Genomic DNA, 23,169 nt, shown 5'->3' on the forward strand with positions numbered 1-23,169 from the left:
GTTAAATCTTTTATTCTACAACATAAATTCTGTCCCTTCTCTGTCAAAATGACAGTGGAAGATGAAACGATGAGCAAGACCATGTGTTAAGGATGGTAACGCCTAGTAACACCAAAAAGAAATATATGAGACCTCATGAGAAGAGAGAAAGTCTGGGGTGGATGAACAGAAAGAAACAAGTCTTTAGTGGGGGGTTAACATGGGTCAGGTGTTAGGCTTTCAGGTAAGTTCACATCATTGCATTTATTTTTAATCTTGACATCAACTTTGTTTAGATACCATTATGCCCATTTTTGATACGAGGAAACTGATACTCAGATAAATAAAGTGAATTTCCCAAGGAGACACAGCTGTTAATGGCACAATCAACTTTTGCCCCCAAAACCATGCTCTTTCCAACACTCACTGGTTTTCAACCCTGGCTTCCAGTTAGAATCACGTGCAGTATTTTTAAATGACAGTGATATGTAACCCACCCCAGATCAACCAGAGGTATGCCCCAAATCAGAGTCTCTCATGATGGACACTGAACAATGGTATTTTCTAAAAACCTTCCAGGTGATTCCAGGGTGCAGCCAGGGTTTGGAACCACTGGGGTCCACCACAGGTGCAAGCAAATCTGTGCGAGCAGATTGCAAGAGCTTTAAATTCTTACTACAGTGACCCTTGAACTGAATTATAATTTTAAAAACCAATGTATTGATTTAGAACAGCGATGTGTGTAAGGGAGAGGTGATTTCACTCTTCCAGCAAATGCTATGCTTAACATTTTTTAGTTTATTTTATGGATTATTTATTGGCAGTCTTTCTCCTGTTAATTAAAATTCTTACAAATCATTTTATATGTACATTTACATCAGGTTTTGCATCAGGTTCCCTGCAGACTCTTCGAGAGGTTATTTCTTTGAGTGGGAGGAGGGGACAGACATGCCACTGGCTTTTGTAATTCCATTGAAGACTCTGAAGCAATTAAAAAAATTTGAGCAATAGAAAAGGTCCTTAGAGCTTGAAATACACCTGTTTCACAGAATCAAATTTCTCATCATTGAGGTCTTAAGAATTTCTAAGTAACATATGTTTCCTAATGAACATAGCAAAACAGAAGCCAGCTGTTTTGTTTCAAGAAATGAATCATCATTTAAATACTTTAAAAGTGCCACAACTCCCTTCTTTGCTCAGCTGTCCTATGTGACAAGCTCCGTGGCTTTATTTTGCTCCTCCCCACTCCCCCTTAGCTTGCAGGTGTCCAGTGGTAATTGCTTTGAATGTAATGTGTTCTTTATGGTGGCATAGGAATTCTGTAAGCTATTTGGTTACAGGAAATAGTGCTAATGTACTAGCAGTACAATCCAAGACGCACAAATGACTTGTTATTGCTGTATAATAAATATTTTGGCTGCCTCTTGAAGAATGTCAAGGTTTTATTTATTTATTTATTTTTTTAAAGAAAATTTCATTTTCAATGGCCAGTCTCTAAGAAGCTCCGACTTCCTGTGGAAACTATCTTCTAGTAGTATTTTTTAGTGATGGATGTATGATCTTGTGACTAAATTGGCTGCACTGATTTATAAGGCACAGAAGTCATATTTCCTTGGATTCATGTCGAAATACCCTGCCCTCAATCAAGATGATTTTTACTGGGTGATTGAATGAAGGTAGCACTCACAGGCCACATTCCCTCGGAGTATTTTCAAACCCACTCATCTCTGTCTGTAGATTTAATGTGTACTGTGCCCCCCATAACCCCCCCGCCCCCGACAATGGCACATTCACACGAATCCAAGGTCATCACAATTTCTGAATCAAATGGGAGTGAAGCACCTTTCTGAGCGGGCAAGCGGATCTGTCATCTTCACAGCTAACACAATTAAACCTGTGATGATGATGAGAATGCGTCAGACACTCATCAGCAGTTTAATTTTAAAACTGTTTTGAAAGAATTATTTGGTTAAACCATGACTGTACATTATAAAACCACCAAAAAGATTCTCCCGCAACAGGCTATATTTGGATACGTAAGAAGACACAAAAAGAGTGGGCCTGAGCCTGAGGCATTTTGTTAATGGGATCTACAGATTGGTTTTATCACCTGCATGGACACATGAAAGCACCTTATTATAAACGGAGGCTTGTGCCCTAACTCATTTACCTTGCTGCAGGTATTTCCCCTTCATGTGTTCCCTTCCTTGTAGCCGTCTTCACAGAGGAGCTGATTTCAATCCTGCTTCCCCAGGTAGGAGGCGGGCAGAGGCTGCGCCTGACACACCTGACCGCCCCTGGACAGTACCCCTGTGGCAGCAGCACCTCCCCTGACATGTGAATGTGTGACTCTGTCTGAAACCCCAGACGTTTTTATTCATGCTGAAAATCTGATTACCTTCTCTCCTTTTGGGCCACCAGCTCCATGTTCACCAAAGTTTCCCTAGGTAAACATAAAACAAAAAAAACACACACACAACATTTATCTTTTAATACATTCAATCTCTACTTTAAAAATACAAATAGATAATAGTACTGTAACAGTTCCCATGGGTACCATTTTAATCACTTTGCCTCTCTCACCTTCCATTAACTATTCCTGCAAAATTCCAACTTTGGGTACACTATCTATCTTCTCTGTGATGTCCCCCTTGGAGATGATTCTGGAGAAATATCACACTTCCAAGGGAAAACTGTCACTACTCCAAAGGAATGCCTGGAAACCTCACCATTCCATGGATATGACTCTCTAATGTTGTTAATGATATTTTTGTTGCTCAGTATGATGGATATTGTGTTAATTGACCTCTTGGCTGTACTTGCCACTCTCTTGACTTGTAGAATTCCTCACCCTCTTTTTCTTTCCATCTCTCTGACCCCCCCCCTCCTCTTTCCCCACCTAATTGGCAAAGGCTGCACCTCCTAAGGGCTCTGTGCAGACTCTCCCCTCCTGTAATACAACATTTTCTCCCAGGCTTTCTTATCTACCCCCATGGCTTAGGTGTCATCTACCATACAAACACAGAGAAAATTATAACCCAGCAAACGAGGTCTCCTTTCTGAGTTTTGACTCATATATATAATTTTCTATTTGATGTATTCGCTTGCAAAATCTAGAAGAAATTCATATTCAGCAAGTTCAAAACTGAATTTAAAAATATAAGCCCTGAATGGCATTGCTAAGTGGTTAGAGCACTGGCTCATGCATTGAAGGGTCACGGGTTCAATTCCTGGGCAAGGGCATGGACCTGGGTTGCCAGTTCGAACCCCAGCCCTGGTGCAGGAGGCAACTGATATATGTCTCTCTCACATCAATGTTTCTCCCCCTTCCTCTTCCCTTCCACTCTCCCTAAAAATCAATGGGAAAATTATCCTTGGGTGAGGATTAACAACAACAAACAACAACAAAAATACAACAAACACACACATACATATATAAGAGAGAAAGATGTAAGAATTATATCATCCTGTTAACATTCGTTAGTCCAGAAGTGTGAAAATGACTAACTTCTTCCTAGTGTAAGTCTTCAGTGTGACTTGTTAAAATGACTGGTGATTTCATTTTACAACTGAAAAAAAAAAAAAAGTCAAGGAAAGAAAGAAAATCTGAATTCACCCTCTCCCTTCCGTGGAATGCTTCCTTCTTCAATCTGCATGTCCTTCTTAACACCACCCTACTTATTCCTCCAGGACAATCAGTCTGATGACCTTTGTCTCCAAAACCTCTCACGTTACCTGCCTTCACTCTGGGAAGGCCACTCAGTAGCTCTCTCGATGGCCCTCTATACTCCACTCTTGCTCCCCTGCCCTCCCCCCCCGCCACACACACACACTCTAAATAAGGTCAGAGTGAGATCTTTAAAAGACATCCTAACTTAATTCCTTCTAAACTTTAACAAAGCCATCAAAACCCGGCATGAACTGAACTCATTTCCCTCTACAGCATCATCTCGGCCACTCTTCTCCCTCAGAAATTCCAGCTGTAATGGCCTTTCTCCACTTCTTAAATGGACCAAGATCCTTCCCATTCCACCCTCTAGATCCTCCTCCCCAACAACCTAGAGGTGTTAAAGATGCTGTGGTTGGAATGAAGAAATGCCTCTTCAGTACTAAGTCAAATTATTTTATCCATATACTCCATTATTCTAAAATTTTGATTTTCCTGGTGGATTTTCCACCCAGAAGAACAATAGGGTCATTTACTTCCTAGCAGAGCACCATATGTTTGCTTCGCTCAATAGCTAAGCCAGGAAATTTATCTAATCAAGGATCCGCAGGGCCTCTATAAGTGTTTTCCATTCTTGGGCTAACAATACTCAATGCAGATTCAAAATTGAACTTCAGGAGCATCTATTCATTGACATTTAAGATTCTCTTCTCTACTTTCTCAAGATAACTGCACCAGACAATTACTTGGCTCTACAGAAATAATAAAACATATTATTGTTATTGTGAAATAATAAGACATTATTACTGTGAAATAATAAGACATATTATTATTGTGTTTCTGGAACCTGCAATTCTGCCGCAGATACTATTCTAATTTTACTAGGTCATTTTTGTATCCTGGCGTCATGTTATTTGAATGCATTATTATAAGCCTTTTGAATAACTATAATAGCTGTACAATTTTGAATGTTTTTATTTAAAAGTTCCTGGTGCAGTGGTGAGGGTTGTGGGGTGGAGAGAGGCTAATTAGCCTGCCCATTTCAAGAATTCTGGGATGTCCTTTGTTCTCTTGTGGATTATGGTGAACAGAACTTTGAAATGTATACTCAGGCAAGTGGGAAGACTTTCAAGCTATTTCAATGGCCCTGGAGAGGGTATTCTCTGGAAATAAGGGAACATACCTAGACGTGTATAGGTTCAACCATAAGAGATGGCCATTTTACAGGCCCTAAAGAGTCAAATATCAGCAGTTTCCTGTGGCTCAATATAATAAAAGAGATAAAGGACATGAACCCTCTTCCAGGATATAGGGTAATTAAAAATCCCCCAGTTTAGCCCTCGGGGAATTTGCTATAAAATCCTAAGCATGAGGGAACATAACATTACAAAACAACAACAGGTGATCTATTACAGATTGAATTGTGTTTCTCCCCACAATTCATATGTTGAAGCCTTAACTCCCAGTACTTCACAATGTGGCCTTATTTAGAAATCAGTTCTTTGCATATGTAATTAATGAAATCATACTAGAGTAAGGTAGACCCCTAGTTAAACACGGCTGGGTCCTTATAAGAACACACTTTGAACCAGAGACATGCACACAGGGAGGACGCCATGGGAAGGTGGGAGTTATGCTGCCACAAGCCAAGGAATCACCAGGAGCCAGGAGGGGGGCCTGGAACACATGCCTCCCCACACCTTCCTAAAGAGCATGACCTTGCTGACACGCTCAATCTTGCACTTTCAGCCTCTACAACTGCGAGACAATGAATTTCTGATGCTTAAGCCACTCGGCTTGTAATATTGTTACAGTAGTCCTAGCAAGTTAATATATAATACGTGGCCTTGAAAATAAGACCTGAAGCTGGCTTCAAGTCCAACCTCTCAGTTTCTTGCAGGAAGCCATTTCACCAGCTCCAAGTGTGGCGGACCACAGAGGGGAGGGGGAAACCCAGGAGAGCTTCGGATTCTCTGTAATAAAACTAAGATCCAAAACTAAGATACATCTGTGCCTCAGTTCCCAATGTTCTCCAAAGCTACTGGGTCTTGCAGTACAGGGAGAGACAGGAAGTTAGGACTTAAATTTTATTTCCCAATCTTTGGGCCCGCAGGGTTGCTTCTGGTGTCTCCAAGGAAGCCTTCACTTCCTGTGCCATTGTTGGGTTCAACTCACAGCTTGGGAAGACCCTGAATATTTGATTTTGGAGAAAGGCTTTCTGTCCTTACTAGTCTGTGAATATTAAAGTGAAGTTATGACTTGGTACTTGAAAAGAAAAGTAGATTATTTGGCTAGCAAATGGGTGGATTTTTTTTGGAACAACAATTTGGAGAAGTGAACACCAGAATTGGCTGCTGGGGGACACAGTGTCAATCTCCAACAACTGAGACTGATTCTCTGCAAATTTCACCGAGTGTGGTAATGTAAGATAGCACAACCGCACATTTTCACTGTGGATCTATAAAAACACTATGAAATGTAAAATATGCCAGTCTGTGGCCTCCACAGATAACACTTTATCCCCCATCTACAATGTTGTAAAGGGGCTCTGGATCTGATGGCTTTAGCAGTTGACAGAGCCTATCAAAGTCTTCTGAAAATCCCCAGAGCTGGAGACAATGAAGAGCAGTTTGCTGGTAAGTGAGCAGATTTTCCTTATGGGGAAGAATATGTTCAGCGTTGCTGCTTCTTTGCAAACAATCTTGCAGATTGGGAGCAGCTGTTTTGCAAATCATTTTTTGTGATGGAGAGGGAAATCTTCTACCTTTTGTTCTTTGCATCCTCAAGTGGACATGAAAAAATACAGATAAACACATTTGGATAATCTCCCTGACCTTAGTCTCTCTCTATTCCTTACTTCCTTTTTTCTTCCCTATTAGCTTTTGGATTTGTGTTGCTGGGAGAGGGTCTTTTAGGCCTGACCTTCTCCCTCTGATGACTTAAGAAAAAATATAGGGGGGAAAAAATCAGCACTTGAACAGGACCCAAAGGCGTGTGTGGGTAGCTGCTGGTCATCTTCCTGGGGTCGCTGCTTCAACAGGCTGCCCGACTACTGTAGCCTCTTCGAGCTGAGGAGCTGAGGTTCAGGACTCCAGTGCAGAAATACATAAATCAATGCCAATTCAAGAGGGAAGATTATTTTAACCTTGAAATGTCATTTTTATATCTCAATCCATGGTCCATTATTTAATCTCCATGAAAGTTTCATTCTGAACCCCCCCAATCCCCCTCCCTCTGTGTTCATTTGTTACAGACAGACTATCCGGCTTGCATTGAGTTGCAAAATGAAAGAACCTCAGTATCCAAAAATAGATAGAGGCATGAGATGGGGCGGTGGGGGTGGGGGGAACACTGCTGAATGAAAACATACTTCTCACCCATTATGGCACATCTGGCCCTGTCTTCTGTGAAGCTGGGGGTGAGGAAGGGGTGGCTACCTTTCAGAAACATTGGTCAGTGTAGGTACTGGGATGCTGGGCATTGCCTCTATCAATGTAACAGCTCTAACTCTTTGCAGAAGGAAACCAACTGTAGTGTTTGGGAAGTGGCCTTGCATTAATTCCCAGATGGGTCTAAAGCCTCCTGATGCTAAGTGCCTATAATGCATCACTTGGGGAAGAAAAGCTATGGTCTCTCTTTTTTTATCCAGTGAGGCTCCAGCTCTACAGCCATGTTTTGAGCACACGTGGAGTACTTACCTGGGAGCCCCTATCCTGTAATGGCAATAAGAATAGCTGGAGTTCTCTTAGGTGAATCAATTAGCTAAGTTCAAAGTACTGGCTTGCTATTGGCCCTGGCTGGATAGTTCAGTTGGTTAGAGCCTCACCCTGATACACCAAGGTTGTGAGTTCTATTCCTGGTCAGTGCACACACAAGAATCAACCAATGAATGCATAAAAAGTGGACCAACAAATCAATATTTTTCTTTCTCCCTTGCTCTATCCCCAAAAATCAATCAATAAATTTTGTTTTATGTTTTTTATTTTTTATTTTATAGAGAGGGAGAAGGAGAGGGAGAGGGAGAGGGAGAAGGAGAGGGAGAAGGAGAGGGAGAGGGAGAGGGAGAGGGGGAGAGAGAGAGAGAGAGAGAGAGAGAGAGAGAGAGAGAGAGAGAGAAATGTCAATAGTAGAAACATCGATCTGTTGCCACCAGTATGGCACCCCACTAGAGACCTAACCCGAAACCTGGGCATGTGCTCTGACCGGAATTGAATGGGTGATCTTTTGGTGCACAGGATGACTCTCAACTAACTGAGCCACATTGGCCAGGGCAATAAAAAAATTTTTTTTAAAAAGTATTGGTTTGCTATCAGCAAGACTCTCCATTCACCTGCTCTGGTTAGCCCCATTTTTTGAAATATAACCTTAATACTTAAAAATTTACATTCTTTAGACTAAAATATAAATGCTCCATATATTTTCATTTAAGGGAACACCGACTCATTGGCAAGATAAAGTATATATATAAGCAGTATTAGGAGACCTGTAAAGATACGAGCTTTAAAAGTTTTGCAAGAAATAGCAAATATTTAAGTAGCTGAGTCGCAACTTAATAAATTTTATACTAAGAATGAAAGTAATATAGTGTGTTCTCCAAGTTTTTCTAGCTGACACTGTGACATCAGAGCCAACTAATTCTCATTATTTTGAAGCATTTATGATAAATCCTATTTTGTAATAGGTGTCATTACAAAAAAGCATTGTATTTTTATTAATTTTAGACATGATTCACTTACTTATTTTCACTTGTGCCAAGCCCTAATGTTTTGAAAAAGCTAGTATAGATCTATTCAGAAAATATTCAATTATACCAAAACTTTATTCCTAATATAATTCTCCCTGGAAAATCTAAGTAAAGGAGAAAATGTAAGATAAGCTTACTTAGGAAGTGTAACAAACTTTCCACACTTTTGAAATTTATCAACCCCAAATGATGTAGGCCTTTATGTTGAATTTAATCTGATGAACAAAGAGTTGGGATTTAAAAAATGAATTAGCTCATCATTTAATAAACACTTTTCTGAGCACCTGCTATCTTCAAGGCCTCTGCTAGCATATCATGTCTCTTTGGGGTTTCTAAACAAAAAGGAATAGCAGTAGTCAGGAATTTATAGGAAAGGAAAGCATAAACTAGAGGAGTGTCTCTGAATTTGTTTGTGTAGAGGCACAATTACCAGCACCGTATCAATGATAAGCTACTATGTATGAAAGGGACCCTCGTCAGTGGACAGAATGCCTCACAGCAAGTGATTACACCCACATATTTGTTATTGAATGATGATGAGTCAATCAATGGTCTCACACAGGTCTCTCAGTCTTACTTCATTGCCAAGACCCATTCTTCTCCCTCCGTTGTGCTTCCTTGGAGAAGAAGCAGCAAAACTGTCTTGCCTTATGCCTCTCAGATACTTCCATGTCAGAATTCCATCCATCCTAATTGGAATTTTAAAACCTTGGGGAAGTTAAAAGTGGCTCCTCCTTGAAAGATGGGGGACCCCCTGCTTTGACCTATGGGATATAAATATTTGCTTGACATTGTAGTGTAGCACCTGTTGGTTTTGATAAGAAATCTATCAGCCGTTATGTTACCCAGAGCTTCAAGTAGCAAATAATCTCTATCCTCAGAGAAACTAGATATATGACATTATCAATGGTAAAATGTAATTTTTGCATTTATTGTTTGCAGGCACATTTTAAAAATTTGAAGTGAACTTTTTTAATTTATTAAGAAAATATCCTGGTTTTCAAAAAAAGATACTGAGCAAAATATTTTTTTTTGGAAATATTTTCAGTATGGAAAGATGTTAAGAATATGTGATCATGTTTCAAGTCTGAGCAGTTAGGAATTGATGTGTGTGTTTTGTTTTCCAGAAATACGATCACTTAGCCCTGGTTGGCTCAGTTTGTTGGAGCGCCGTCCCGTACACCAAAAGGTGTGGGTTCGGTCCCCTTTGGGGTGCATACAGGAGGCAACCAATAGATGTATCTCTCTCACATCGGTCCCCCCCTCTCCCTTTCTCTCTCTCTAAAAATCAATAAAAACATACCTAGGGTGATGATTAAAAAAATAATAAAATTTAAAAATTATGATCACATGAAATCTCTGTGTATATAATATGTAAAAATAAAAGGCCATACCTTGTTATAATATCTACTAAGATTCTGCTGCATTTCTTGTGTTCCAGGAGGTCCCTGTATTAGAAACAAATGAAAAATAAAAACCTAAACATTTACCAAACAATGTGAATTTAAATAATATATCTAAGGACTCTTGAAATCTTAGTTAAGGAAAAGGAAGAGTATGTTCAGTCACATATTCCAATTAATGGAGAATTACAGGGGCATTCACTCATCAGGTTCCTAAAGGTATGTCAAGGTTAAATCCTGCATGAATTCAGAGAGGTCTTTAATGGGAACATGTAACATTTCACCAGAAGGTCAGCATCAGCATATTTTTATTAAAAGGAATTGTGCCCATAAAACTCTTCAAGGGAAGAGATTTTAGCTTCAGTTTATTTTTGACACTTTTCACAGGGCTTTGATTGATGTGTTATAGAAATGTGTGGCCACTTGTTATTAACTTAGAAAATATGGGAAAATATGTTTTCTATTGCTTTATCCTTTTGAATGGGTTGCACATGACTTTCAGGCCAGGAAAAGATGTTTGCTCTAAGACCTCAGATTTAAGATATTTAAACACTCATACTTTTCAGTTTACATGGAAACATTTGCTAAGCACTATGGTGAGCTTTGGGGAGACAGTAAAGATGTAAAGGCATTTCCCCCCTAAAACTTCCAAAAAGAGAGAAAGAGAAGAGTTTTTTTTTAGGTTTTCAGGGATTAAACTTTGGGGAGAGGGCCATAAGATAATACAAAGCTTAGCATTATTTTAATTAAGTAGTTCAAGCCAACAGAGAGGCCGCTATTTAAAAGAAAAAGATTGCAGTCCAGCTGTGTGGCTCAGTGGTTGAGCATCAACTTATGAACCAGGAGATCATGGTTCAATTTTCGGTCAGGGCACATGCTCAGGTTGGAGACTCAGTCCTCAGTAGGGGGCGTGCAGGAGGCAGCCAATCAATGATTCTCTCTCATCATTGATGTTTCTACCTCTCTCTTCCTCTCTCTGAAATAAATAAAAACATTAAAAAGAAGATTGCATATTTCATAGATCTTTAAAATGTCCAGGAGAAAATTTTATAGAGGCAAAATTATTTACATTTTACCTTAGAAGATAAGACAAAGAAAGATTATGATTGAGTAAACCAAACATTACTGTTGAATAAAGATTATTTTTTTTAAAAAGGTATTGAAAATTTTAAAAAATGGAGAAAAATTTTAAGGAACCATTGCCAGCTGCACTCACTGATCTAGGTACCATTGAAAAAATTAACATTAACATTTGTGACTGGTATTTCTTAGGAAAGACTTGTGACTAATGATCTCTTCCAATATGAAACCTTTGCATTGTGCCACTAAATGTAGAGGACACAGAGATGTAGTGATGGATGTTGGAAGCAGGTTGGTATAACTCTTAAGAAAATAATAGGCCTCCTGAGTAATGGGGCCGTCTGTGATTGGAAAGACAAATGATGCTGTTACCTTGCTGAAGTAAAAACAAAGCTAATGTCAGAAAAGAACTCTCATCGCATTATATATTGCTCATGGTTTTTTTTTTTCTCCCTGCCAGCCAGCTTTGTGTAAAGTACCTAGGTCAGTTAGATGAAGCAATGAGGAAAGCAATCACTGAGTTGGAGATTGCTGCACAAAGTTTCCAGCCAAGAAGATGCAAGTTAAAAACTCGTTCTTGAAACTCATGAGACATGAGATTCCATATACATTGATCCACCTGCAATTATATAATGAGGTAAGAAGTTTTAGATACCACATGTAGTATCATTAACAGGTAGCTCAGGTAGTAGGTGCTTGGTAGATGGTGAATGTGTGTTAATAATGTCAGTTAGAAAAAAGAATAGTGATGTGGTAGGTAAATTTTGCTTTATACACATTCAATCTAGATAAAATGAGAGTCTTATAATTAGGGATCCCAAATATGGCAGAACAATTAATAACAGAGTATCTGAAATAAAGCAAAAGAAGCAATCAAATAATAATAGCAAATATGTAGTGCTTATTGTATGCTAGGTGTTATACCAGGGGCTTTACGTGGATTAATTCATTTAATCCCCACAATGACACCATGAGGTACATACCATCATTATTTCCAATTCAACAGTACAGAAAACGAGGCTTGAAACTGTTAACTGGCCCAAGGTCACACCACTGATAAGTGGCAGGGCTAATATTTAACATAGGCAGCCTGGGCCCAAACTCTACCATCTTAACTTAAAAGCAGACTCTCAGCCTAAAATAATTTTTGCAGTAATTTCTTTATCATGCTGACCGTGCTGTTGAGAATACTAGGTGATCACTCTCCCCTGTTCTACTTCCCATATTGAAATTAAAAAAAAAAAAAATCAACAAAACTGGTACTCAGCACTACTCATGAGCCAGACTGTGCTTGATGCAGGGGGTGGGGGTGGGGGGGGGAAGAAATAAGAACTTTGACTTTAGATGTAGTCCTAGCAGATAGCTGTTCCTTGCATCTCCCATCTATCTGCATATAATCACTCAAGACATGATAGGAAGATTGTGCCTGAATATTACAAAAAAATTCCTCTTAATCCACAACTCTACTAAAACACAACCTATCTTTGTTTGCAGAGGTTAGCAAGAGCATAGCTCACGGAACAGAGCCACTGGCCAATAGAAAAGTTTGGCCCTAACCGGTTTGGCTCAGTGGATAGAGCGTCAGCCTGCGGACTGAAGGGTCCCAGGTTCGATTTCGGTCAAGGGCATGTACCTTGGTTGCGGGCACATCCCCAATAGGGGGTGTGCAGGAGGCAGCTGATAAATGTTTCTCTCTCATCGATGTTTCTAACTCTCTATCCCTCTCCCTTCCTCTCTGTAAAAAATCAATAAAATACATTTTTAAAAAAAGTTTGAACAATATTATTCAGATACCCACAGGATTAATAAACCCTATAAAAGTCACTGCCATGTTTTCATATGTTCTGTTCTTGCCATAAAATGTCATATCCACAAAGTAGTGCTCCAAATGGGGTCAATCTGAAATTTTAGTCTCCACTGCTTAATTGGCTGATGAGCATTTATGATGACATTTTCTTCCTTGTTCTTTTAGTCACCGGGATACTTTGGGTACCACAAATTTCAAGTTGAATGTAACAGAGATTTATAGCTAACAGCCTACCCTGCAGGCAATACTTCACACAAACTCTCCCAGGGGGCTGAAGAAACCCTGCAGCAACTGAAAGAAGATACCAGCACAGAGTCCTCAGGCTGGCTACCTGTACGCTGACTGCAGTCAGTACAGCAGCCACTCACTGGGTTGTTCTCAAACTGTCAGAAGCAAACAACCTTGATCAATGTGGCGACAGTGACCACAGAGAAACACTCTGCACATAAATGCCAAGAGCAAGTCTGCTTACTGTAAGAAAAACAATATAGACCCTGGGGTCTTGGAATTGGTGGCTGTCCTATTAGCCACATTCCCCCAAGAGATGGGCTATTGTGCTATTTTCTATTCTGGCACAAAAGCACAGTTGGAAAAGATCCAAAGAGCCATTTGTTTCCTCCTTTAGCAAGAGCTGCCAGTCTTGTAGACCATCAATCAACTCCGAGGAAGGAGAAGTAAAGACCTGTGATAAGTGACAGGTCTCCTGGCATCGCACAGTTTTAGTAGATGCTCCAGGGCACTTGGGAGGTCACTTTCTCTGAGGTTTGCAATTATAAGGACTCGTCAAAAAGATGCATAGATGACCCAGGATGAGTGGAGAAGAGAGGTCAGTTATGGAGGTCATATCAGCCTTGACTAATGCTCGCAGGAGCTCTACTAGGAAAACCATTTGCAGGTTTATAGAAAGGAAAAATGTCCCAAATCTGGCTCAGGATGGTGACCTGCAATATAGTGATACAGAAATCATGGTCATGTAGTGTCTATCTTTTATGCATTTCTGCTTCACTCTATTTGTACTGGGTTGGGAGACACAGGACATCTGGGTTAATGTGATGGGGACAGTTATAGAGCAGCTTTAAAATGAATTCCAGGGAGATATACCTGTTCAGAATCCAACTTTACTTAGGTGTGATTACCTGAGAGAGCCTGTTGTTGTTTCTTACTGCAAAGAAGGCTACATTCAGTTTGGGAGTATATACACTCATCAATAGTTTAAGGATTTTTTTTTGGGGGGGGGCTAAAATCTTGTTAAAGATGGAAAATAGAGAAATATGTCTGCCACCAGCATCATCAGATGGGGAGTGTAGAAATGAGGAGTTGCTTGCATGATCAAAGATTGGAAACGTTCTCAGTTAAAAACCATACTTCCTTAGTCCTGGTCCCAGCTGCATTTTCATTTCCAGCCGGTTGAGGTAGCACACTTAGTTTGAAGAACTCAACTTTTGCCTTTTTTTCCTCTTCCTTGAGCTTTGATATAAACTCTGTGCAACTCAAGGTTCAGGTCCTTTGATTCACCTTTAGCACACCGTAGATATTCTAAATCAAGATCTCCCTGGCTCCTCGGTCAACTATTTCATTCCCTCTCTGATCCTCCCTCCTGAACTATTTTCCTTTCTCCCTTGCATCCTTTAGTTCTTCATATTGCTGGCCAGTCCCCTTGAGCCATCTGGGTGCCACTCTCAGGCACCATAGCTTTTCAACCTCTTATTAGGAACTCCTTTCAGGGTTCACAAATACGTATTTCCAGGCTACACATACCTGCCTCTGGCCTGTGGGTCCCCAATTAACGTTAGTAACAACCTCTGAAATACCAAGAGCCTCTGTGAAGAAAGTTGTACTAGTCAACTCTCTTCAAACATGCCAAAAATTGCTTTGTGATAAGAACAAATAGAAAGTTTGTTATTGTGAAGTTATTTGTGCTAATTTTCAAGAAATGGTCCCAATTTTCTAAAAGCCAGTTTAAAAAAAAAAAAAAGCAGAATTCCTTCTTTTTTACAGCAGTGTAGTATTCCATTGTGTAGATGTACCATAGTTTTCTAATCTACTCACTGCTGATGGGCATTTGGGCTGTTTCCAAATCTTAGCTATGGTGAATTGTGCTGCTATGAACATAGGGGTGCATATATCCTTTCTGATTGGTGTTTCTAGTTTCTTGGGATATATTCCTAGAAGTGGGATTATCTGGAGAGCATTATGTTAAGTGAAATAAGCCAGGCAATGAAAGAAAAATACCACATGATCTCACTCATTTATGGAAAATAAAGGACATTATAACCTGATGAATAAAAAGATAGATACAGAGGCAGCAAAGCATCGAACAGACTGTCCAACTACAGCAGGAAGGCTGGGGAGGGGGGGAAAGAGATCAACCAAAGGACTTGTATGCATGCATATAAGCACAACCAATGGACACAAGACACTGGGGGGTGGGATGAGGGCATGTGACAGGGGGTAGGAGAGGCTGGGGGAAGGTCAATGGGGGGAAAAAAGGCGATATATGTACTACTATGAGTAATACTTTAAACAATAAAATAAAAAGAAATTAAAAAAAGGCAGAGATCAGTAATTTCTTTTCCCTTGGTACTAAAATAAATATTATGAAGCCTAAACTCATTCACAGGAATGGGAAGATGAAGCACCTTTCAATAGGTAGTATCCTGGAAAAGCTAATGTCAGAAAGTTTTTCTCTCATATAAATTTCCATCTCTAACATTATTTATAACTTGTACTCTGACTAGAGTGGCTTATGAACATGCCTGTTTTTCCAGTTGGAATGAAAATTCCTCGCAGGCAAGGAGTTTAAATTTTTTTATTCTATCATAACACAGGATGTAGCACATAGTAGCTCTCCCTTCCCCCCAAATGTCTGTTGAATTCAGTAGAATAATTACTTTTACAAGAAAAAATCTGAGGGGAAAGACAATTTCTTGCTTGTTGGTTTTGGTTTCAGTTAGAAATGGCAGCAAACAGAGCGGAGGTCTTGCTGCTTCCAAATTCACAAACCGACAGGCCGACAGATTGAGATTGATCTAAGAATCTGCCTAAATAATTAAAAACTAAGTTGCAGCGAGCTCCAGTTAAGTAGGAAAGAGCATATGAATAGATTAAAAATATATTTTTACTTATTTTAGAGAGGAAGGGAGAGGGAGAGAGAGATAGAAATATCAATGATGAGAGAATCATTGATCAGCTGCCTCCTGCATGCTCCACACTAGGGATCGAGCCCACAACCCTGACCAGGAACGAACCATGACCTCCTGGTTCATTGGTTGATGCTCAGTCACTGAGCCATGCTGGCTGGGCTGAATGGATTTTTTTTTTTTTTACCAGAATTACAATGCAGAAAGTTGTATTCTAATTCTGAGAGAAAAATCAATAATGCTCTTTAGATAGAAAATATTTGGGAAACCAATTGCTTTTTCTTTTAAACACACATCCTTTTACTTAAATATCTGCTCTGAAAGAATTTTTGTTTCTCTTGGGACTTAATTATGTAGGTTAAGCAACTGTAATTTTATAATGGGTTATTTTCCTGAGAATGCGTCTGCTACAAATTTTTTTGTGACTATGGAGATGCCACAAAATTGCTGAAAATGCTCAAACTGCAAATATTATTTCTGAAGTCAGGAGAAAGTTCACTGATGTTTATATTACGTTTACATTTCAATACAGAACTTCCCTTTCTGGTATTACAATGGGAATGTAGTACAGAGCTACTATGTACCACATGTATTAGGTAAAATTTAAGGTTCCTGAGAAGGAGCTCTTGTTCCTCAAAGTATTCCACCTACTTTCTCTGGTTTATGCCTAAAACTCCATAAAGGTAATTAAATTATTTGGCATCGGGTTTTATTATCAGCTCAAATGCCAATGTTCCTGGGAGATGTAAAACTAACCCTTCATATTTAGACAGCTCAGGATAATTCTAAAATTGTTTTCACTTATATTTTCTTGGATGGCAGGGTGATGTGACTGCAAAACACATGATAATATTTGGTGTCCTTAATACCTAAGTGAGGTGGATATTATTATATTCTCCATCTGACATGGAACAAAATGAGAGATCCCTTCCGCCAACCCAATCGCACAATAAACAAATAGTAGAACCAAGTCTAAGAGCTGTTCCACTGTAATGTATTCCTATGAAAGTCAGACACAGGGCCCTCACTTTCAGCAGGGGGGTGTGAGAAATGGAGCTACTTCTGAATCAAATGTTGAGGTTAACTTTGCTTATAAGAGGTGGGAACTCAGAAATAAGCTCAGGAAAAACTACTATTTCAAGCTAATCAGAAGGGCATATTACATTCATTTGTCAAATACATAGACATAATCACGAAATTGGAAGTGCCCTCATCCTTAAGTATATGCTTTCAAGTGTTGTTTTTTTTTCACATTAAAAATAGAATCTAATGAGTTTTTCTGGATGATGAGTAAGTCAATGAAGGTATTTAGGTCAACATTCTTAGATAGACGAAGTTTCTCTATAAAAACTTGAATGGAAGAAATAGAAAGAAGGAGAACAAAGCAGGTAGAAGAAAACATTACATGAGAATGAGAAGGACAGAATTGGGGAAAGTGTCAATGCTTCTGCTTTAGAAATGGTAGGCCCTGAGCTAAGCCCTGGGAAAGAAATAATGAGCAAATGGAGAATGATAAAATAAATATTAATAAATAACAATACTTTCCCTTAGAAAGTAATAACTGTACATATATTATTGCAATCCAGTGAGGTAGGCATTATCATTATTTTATATGTAACAAAAGGTTAATCATCTTATTCAAGGTCAAAAAACTAGTAGACAAATGCTAGGTGTGAACTCAACTCAGACTGACCCCATAGCTTTGATCTTTTAACTCTTTCGTTTATCTGCCTCACAATAAGTGGGGTGACAGATAAAAAATAAAATATAGATCATCTTAAAGCTGCTTTGAAAAATCATGGAGGGCATTTAATAGAATCCCTCAATGAGATACAGAATCAATAAGGGGCAAGAAAAGAGCTCTGGGACATGGTATAGATACACATTTTCAAAGATGCAGATGAGAAGAAGAGATCAAGAGAAAGTGACTAGCATGAAAAGAAGGTAAGGAAAAGAGAACCACAGGCAGACACTGAGAACTGTTAAAATCTTGGAGGGCTTAGATTAGAGAGAGATAAGAAGAGAGGATTCTGAGAAGGCAAAGGAAAGACGTTGGCAATTTTAAAAAATATATTTATTTTTACTGATTTCAGAGAGGAAGGGAAAGGGAGAAAGAGATAGAAACATCAATAATGAGAGAGAGTATCACTGATTGGCTGCCTTCTGCATGCCCATACTAGGGATGAAGCCCACAACCCAGGCATGCCCTGACAGGGAATCGAGCCATGACCTCTTGGTTCATAGGTCCATGCTTAACCACTGAGCCATGCTGGCAGGGCGACTTGGCAATCTTAATCAGCATCTTAACTTTGAGGTTCAAATGACACCAAACAAAAGGTAAAAATTCACAGCATTTATGAGATGATAGAAGGAAAGGAAAAAGAAAAATGGACATAGTAGCAACAAGACTAGCTAACCCAGAGAGTAAATTGCAAGGGGATGACTTTGATAAGCTAAAATTCCTACGAGCATGAAATTGCAGTGAAGAACAGTTATGGGAAAATTGTCACACTTAGAGAAAATGAAATATCCTTCAAATAAGACTACAATAGCACCACTGCATTTGCTGTGGAGGAAAGATTTGTGTATTAGCATTCTGGGAATCTGAAGGATTTAAGTGATACAACAATACACTGGTTTAAACATTCGTCAAGGACATCTTCTGGGGACGTCTAAAGAAAGTAATAGCAGCTTTGTTGGAAGCCAGCAGCCACACACTCATTCTGGGTTAATCTCTGGAAGTCCTGAGCAGCACTGTGATCCATGATCTTCTCTCATCACAGCCAGTTTTCCCCTGACAGTGGCATCTACCTGCACCATGCTTGGAAAGATCGATAGCTCCTAAGCATCTCAGTCTAAGATATTGCCAGCATTCTTGGTTCAGAAGTTCAGAAGCAGTGCGATTAATAGGTGAGGAATTGCAGCAAAGGCAGCTTCTGAATCTTGAATGAGAATTTATCACATCTGCCACTTTGGACATTTTTCAAACGATTCCCCTGTGTGTTCCAGGAAGTGCTCACTTGAGCTGGGTTTGTCTCTTCTGGCCTGCATACTGAGCTGTGTAATTGAGGGAACTCAAGCATAGGCAGTTTATGGTTATATGAATAAGCAAAATACTCAATATGTGACCTGATTGTTTTCCAAAACTGCACAGTCCCCGGTTTTACTTGTCATTTTGGAGCAGGAGTGGGAGGATGAGACTGACAGTGAATACATTCAATGGGTATAATTAACCCATTTCATGAAAGCAGATTTTCTAAATTATGCCATGAAGCTCATAAAATTTTAACACTTTCTTTTCTACGGGGGAAAGGGGATATTTTTTAAAGGTTGCTTATTTTTTTTTCCTGATCTCATGAAACAAATCAATCAAATTGGCATACAACTATTGCATTATTGATAGAGTGGGAAACTTGACTGATTTCCATGCATGATGGTTAGGGAAAAAAATGATTTCTCCTCTAATGCTGCCATTATGCTTATCCACCCATAAAATGTTTCATATTCCCCTCTCCTCAGTATGTCCTACAAAAGGAAAAATATTATTTGTCAGCTTCCTGCAATATGAGTAGCAGCAGGAATATTGAGAGTGCCTTGCCATCCCACAGAAGCAGCACCATTGACCCAGCACAAAGTGATAAAGCCACAGGGGCATGAAAACTAGTAAGGATGGAAATGTGTGAAACAACTTACTTGTATCCAGTGGTGTCCCCCAAAGCTCACTACCAACAAAACCTGTACCCGGGGAACAACTGTACCTCTACCCCCTGGTCTGACCTCAGGAATCTCTCAATATGCTACCCACATCTGGAGGGAAGTTGGCTCACATAGCAGCACCTATCAATACTTTGAGTTTTCATTTACTGTGATTAAGTGATAACATTCACTCTCTTTAAAAGTGTTGGTAGAGCCCAGCAGGCATGGCTCAGTGGTTGAGTGTCGACCTATGAACCAGGAAGTCATGGTTTGATTCCTGGTCAGGGCACATGCCGGGGTTGCGGGCTCGATCCCCAGTGTGGGGTGTGCAGGAGGCAGCTGATCAATAATTCCCTCTCATCATTGCTGTTTCTATCTCTCTCTCCCTCTCCCTTCCTTTCTGAAATCAAATATATATATATATATATATATATATATATATATATATATATATATATATATATGTAATTTAAAGTGTTGGTAGAATGACAATGCTTCCTGTGCAAGGAAAAGGCAATTTCCAAGGCAAATTGCTGGGACTTAAGATATCCAGGCTGATGGCCTGGCTTATACACTGCCAGCAGTTACACAGAAGCCAAGAGCATGGGCAAAGTTTGAATAGCTGGGAATATTCTGAACAGCTCTGGGGAAAAAAGCAAAATGAACTATCTGTAGGTTTTATTGGGGTGGGTGTTTTGTAGTCTCCACTTTCAATTTGAATGTGTAACATCAAGGTTTCTGTCTGATCTATCAGTTATACTAATAATAAATCTGCAAATGACAATTGTTAGCTCAAGTGAACACCATGGTTATGGAGGGTATACTCAGGGCAGTTCTAGTAAAAAATACGTAATTATTTCATTTTTAAAACATCTAGGCCTATTCCACAAAAGAGTTCAGTCAGAGGAGTAGATACTGACACTCTAGGCCAGTGAATAAGTAATTAGTGATATTAACCTTTGCTAATCCCATAACATGACTTTTCTATTTTTGAAAATAAATTTAGAATATTTCAAGTATGCTGAAAAGTATAGAAAATTATACAATAAATACTGATAAATCCACAATCCAATGTTGTCAGATCTGAACCATCTGCCATATTTACTTCAGATCTTTTTACTTTTTAACAAACATACAGATAGAATTAAAGCTCCTGCAAATCTTTTTTTCTATGAAATTTCCTTCCATATTTCATAACCCCCCCCCCCCAGATAATGCTGAAAACTTGTTGCTTCTCTAGTTACGTAATTTCTTTCAGTATTTCCTTTGATCAGAACAGTTTCCTGCCACGTTTCAGTGGTTACGTAGAGAACACTGACTGCAGGGATTTAGCAAAGCCCCTTACTTTCCAAGGCCCAGAGTTTTCTTGTTGTTAAAATGGACATAATCTGTTCTTGCCCACCTCACAGAGCCATAAAGTGGTAAAATTAAATTTCTGTAAGGAGACACTTTTGAAAACTCTATCATCAAATACAAACTATATGGTTATTTAGGAAATAAATCTCCCTTTCTGAATATCTCCTCCAAGGCCAACCAGATGTATTAAGACCTTAATGTCTATCCACCACAGAGAAATGGTGCATAATCCATGCCCTGGCCCAACTAATAATAAGTTTGGTGGCCATACCAAGGATTTTAAATATTCTGTTCTATCATTGCTGTACAGAATACATGTCAGTTCAGATGTCTTAGTAGTTGGTTTCAATAACATAATCCAAGATGAAAAAAAGTAAGTAGTGGCTGTAAGATAAAATCCCTTTTCTCCAGAGTGGAGCTATAATTAGTAAAAAAACCCAGGAAGTCAGAAAGTGGCTACTAATGTCCCACTGCTGCTGTTCATAGGGAGAGAAAAAGAGTAATTAGGGAATCGGACCCTAGTGCTAGTTTACACAACCTGATAGCCTCAGCTGCTTCACTTGCATGTCTACATATTCTGTGGCAACACAAGGTGACACTGGAATTTTAGCAATGTTGGCAACAGCTGTTTTGTCTGGCACCATGACCCTAGTGGGGAACAAGTGGCAATAAAATGATTAACTGGCCATGTCTCCATTTTATAGATCTTATGTATCTTTATTTTTAAAACCTAAGGAAGTCACCTTATTTTTAAGAAATAAAATTACTATACCCATTGATTCAAATAAATGGTTAGGTTCATTTTTCCCCCCAAAGATATTATCATTATAGTACATGGCCTTTGGTTATTTAATAGGCCCAAGAGACTGGGATTCTTTGCTGAAAGGAACACTGAAAAATATGACAAAACCCTGATCAGTTCAAGGCTCCTGGAAGGAATGTTAAGAATATGAATTAAATTCCCAATTGAGACATAAGAGTCTCAAAATACATATAGTCTTCTACCAGGTGTTTGAACAAGAAATCAAATGTTTTAATCAGACATTTATTTTGTCATCTGTCTTATTCAGCAGTCCAAAATGTTTGGGGTACTAATTGTTTTGGAAGTGGGCCTTGCTATATGTGGAAAACAATAACTTTGCACCTCGAGTTCGCAGTATATAATACATAAAGTTTGAGACAGAAGACATAAAAGTTGAGAATAGTGATAGAACAGGTACAGTTCTATGGTATTTTGAAGGCATACATGTTCATTGCTATGGCTGTTCATCTGATCCAACCCATAACTTATCAGAAAGGAAGCAACAGGACAAAATGGACTTATTATATGTGATTAGAGTCTCCATCTTTAAGGAAAAATGTAGTATTCACTGGATTTAGGCAAGATTAAAATTAAATGGGCTACTAACAAAGCTTTGTCAGTTTTCTTGTTTTCTCTCAGCAAACAAACCTACTCCCTGTGTATGTAAAGACTAAAAATAATCTGTTAAAAATGATGGCCATTAGAATTCGCAGTAGAAACAATGATGTTATCACATCAAAATAAAAATCTAACCATCTCAGGTACAAGCACAAATAAGAAGACTTACAAAGAGAGATGTGACAGGTTGACCATTTTCCTTGCCACTTATTACCATTAACTCCTCCCACCCCCCAACTCCTACTTCCGCTCTCCTTGGGCCCTACATGATAATAGCCACTCAGCTCCAAAACCTTTTCTGGTACTATTCTTCTCCTAGCTCCTTAACGTTTATTAAATACAGTCAGCTCTTTCCCACCTCAGGCCCTTTGATGCCCTGATCTTTCTGGGTGGGAAGTTCCTGCTCTGGCCCTCACGTGGCTAGCTCCTTTTATGGTAATGTCATCTAGAAGTCACTCAGAGATACCACCTGGACCACCTTATCTGGAGTAACAACTCTTCCTTCCAAATCATTCTCACATACCCACTCAATTCCCCTACACCTACAGCACCTCATGCTAAACTGAAATTGTTTTGTCTGCCGATTGAATTGCTCATTAACCACTGCTCCCCCTCCCGCACAACAGTGTAAGTTCCTGACGGTAGAGGCCTTGTCTGTAGTTTGTGCGTTGCTATGTTGTGTGTGTGTTTTTTTAAAACCACTGTCGCAATGTTTGTTATAGTGATTAACACACAGTAGATGATCAATAAGTATGTGTTGAATAAGTGAATTCAATTTCACACTCTAAATTTACTCTTTTAACTGTGTACACCGTGGTATAACCATGACCTTCAGGACTGCACAATGACTCACGCTTTAAAGGTGAATGAAGTTCTA

At 39.2% G+C, this 23,169-nt stretch overlaps 1 protein-coding gene across 1 annotated transcript in view; it reads right to left on the bottom strand.

Moving 5' to 3' along the window:
• COL19A1 (collagen type XIX alpha 1 chain) overlaps positions 1 to 23,169 on the bottom strand; it is a 316,298-nt gene that overhangs the window by 76,376 nt on the left and 216,753 nt on the right. The window contains 2 exon segments of the mRNA XM_079780963.1: positions 2,378 to 2,422; positions 9,785 to 9,838. Coding sequence (XP_079637089.1) covers positions 2,378 to 2,422; positions 9,785 to 9,838 — 99 coding nt within the window.

Source organism: Cnephaeus nilssonii (assembly GCF_951640355.1).
Source record: "Cnephaeus nilssonii genome assembly, chromosome: 9".
Lineage (NCBI taxonomy): Eukaryota > Metazoa > Chordata > Mammalia > Chiroptera > Vespertilionidae > Cnephaeus > Cnephaeus nilssonii.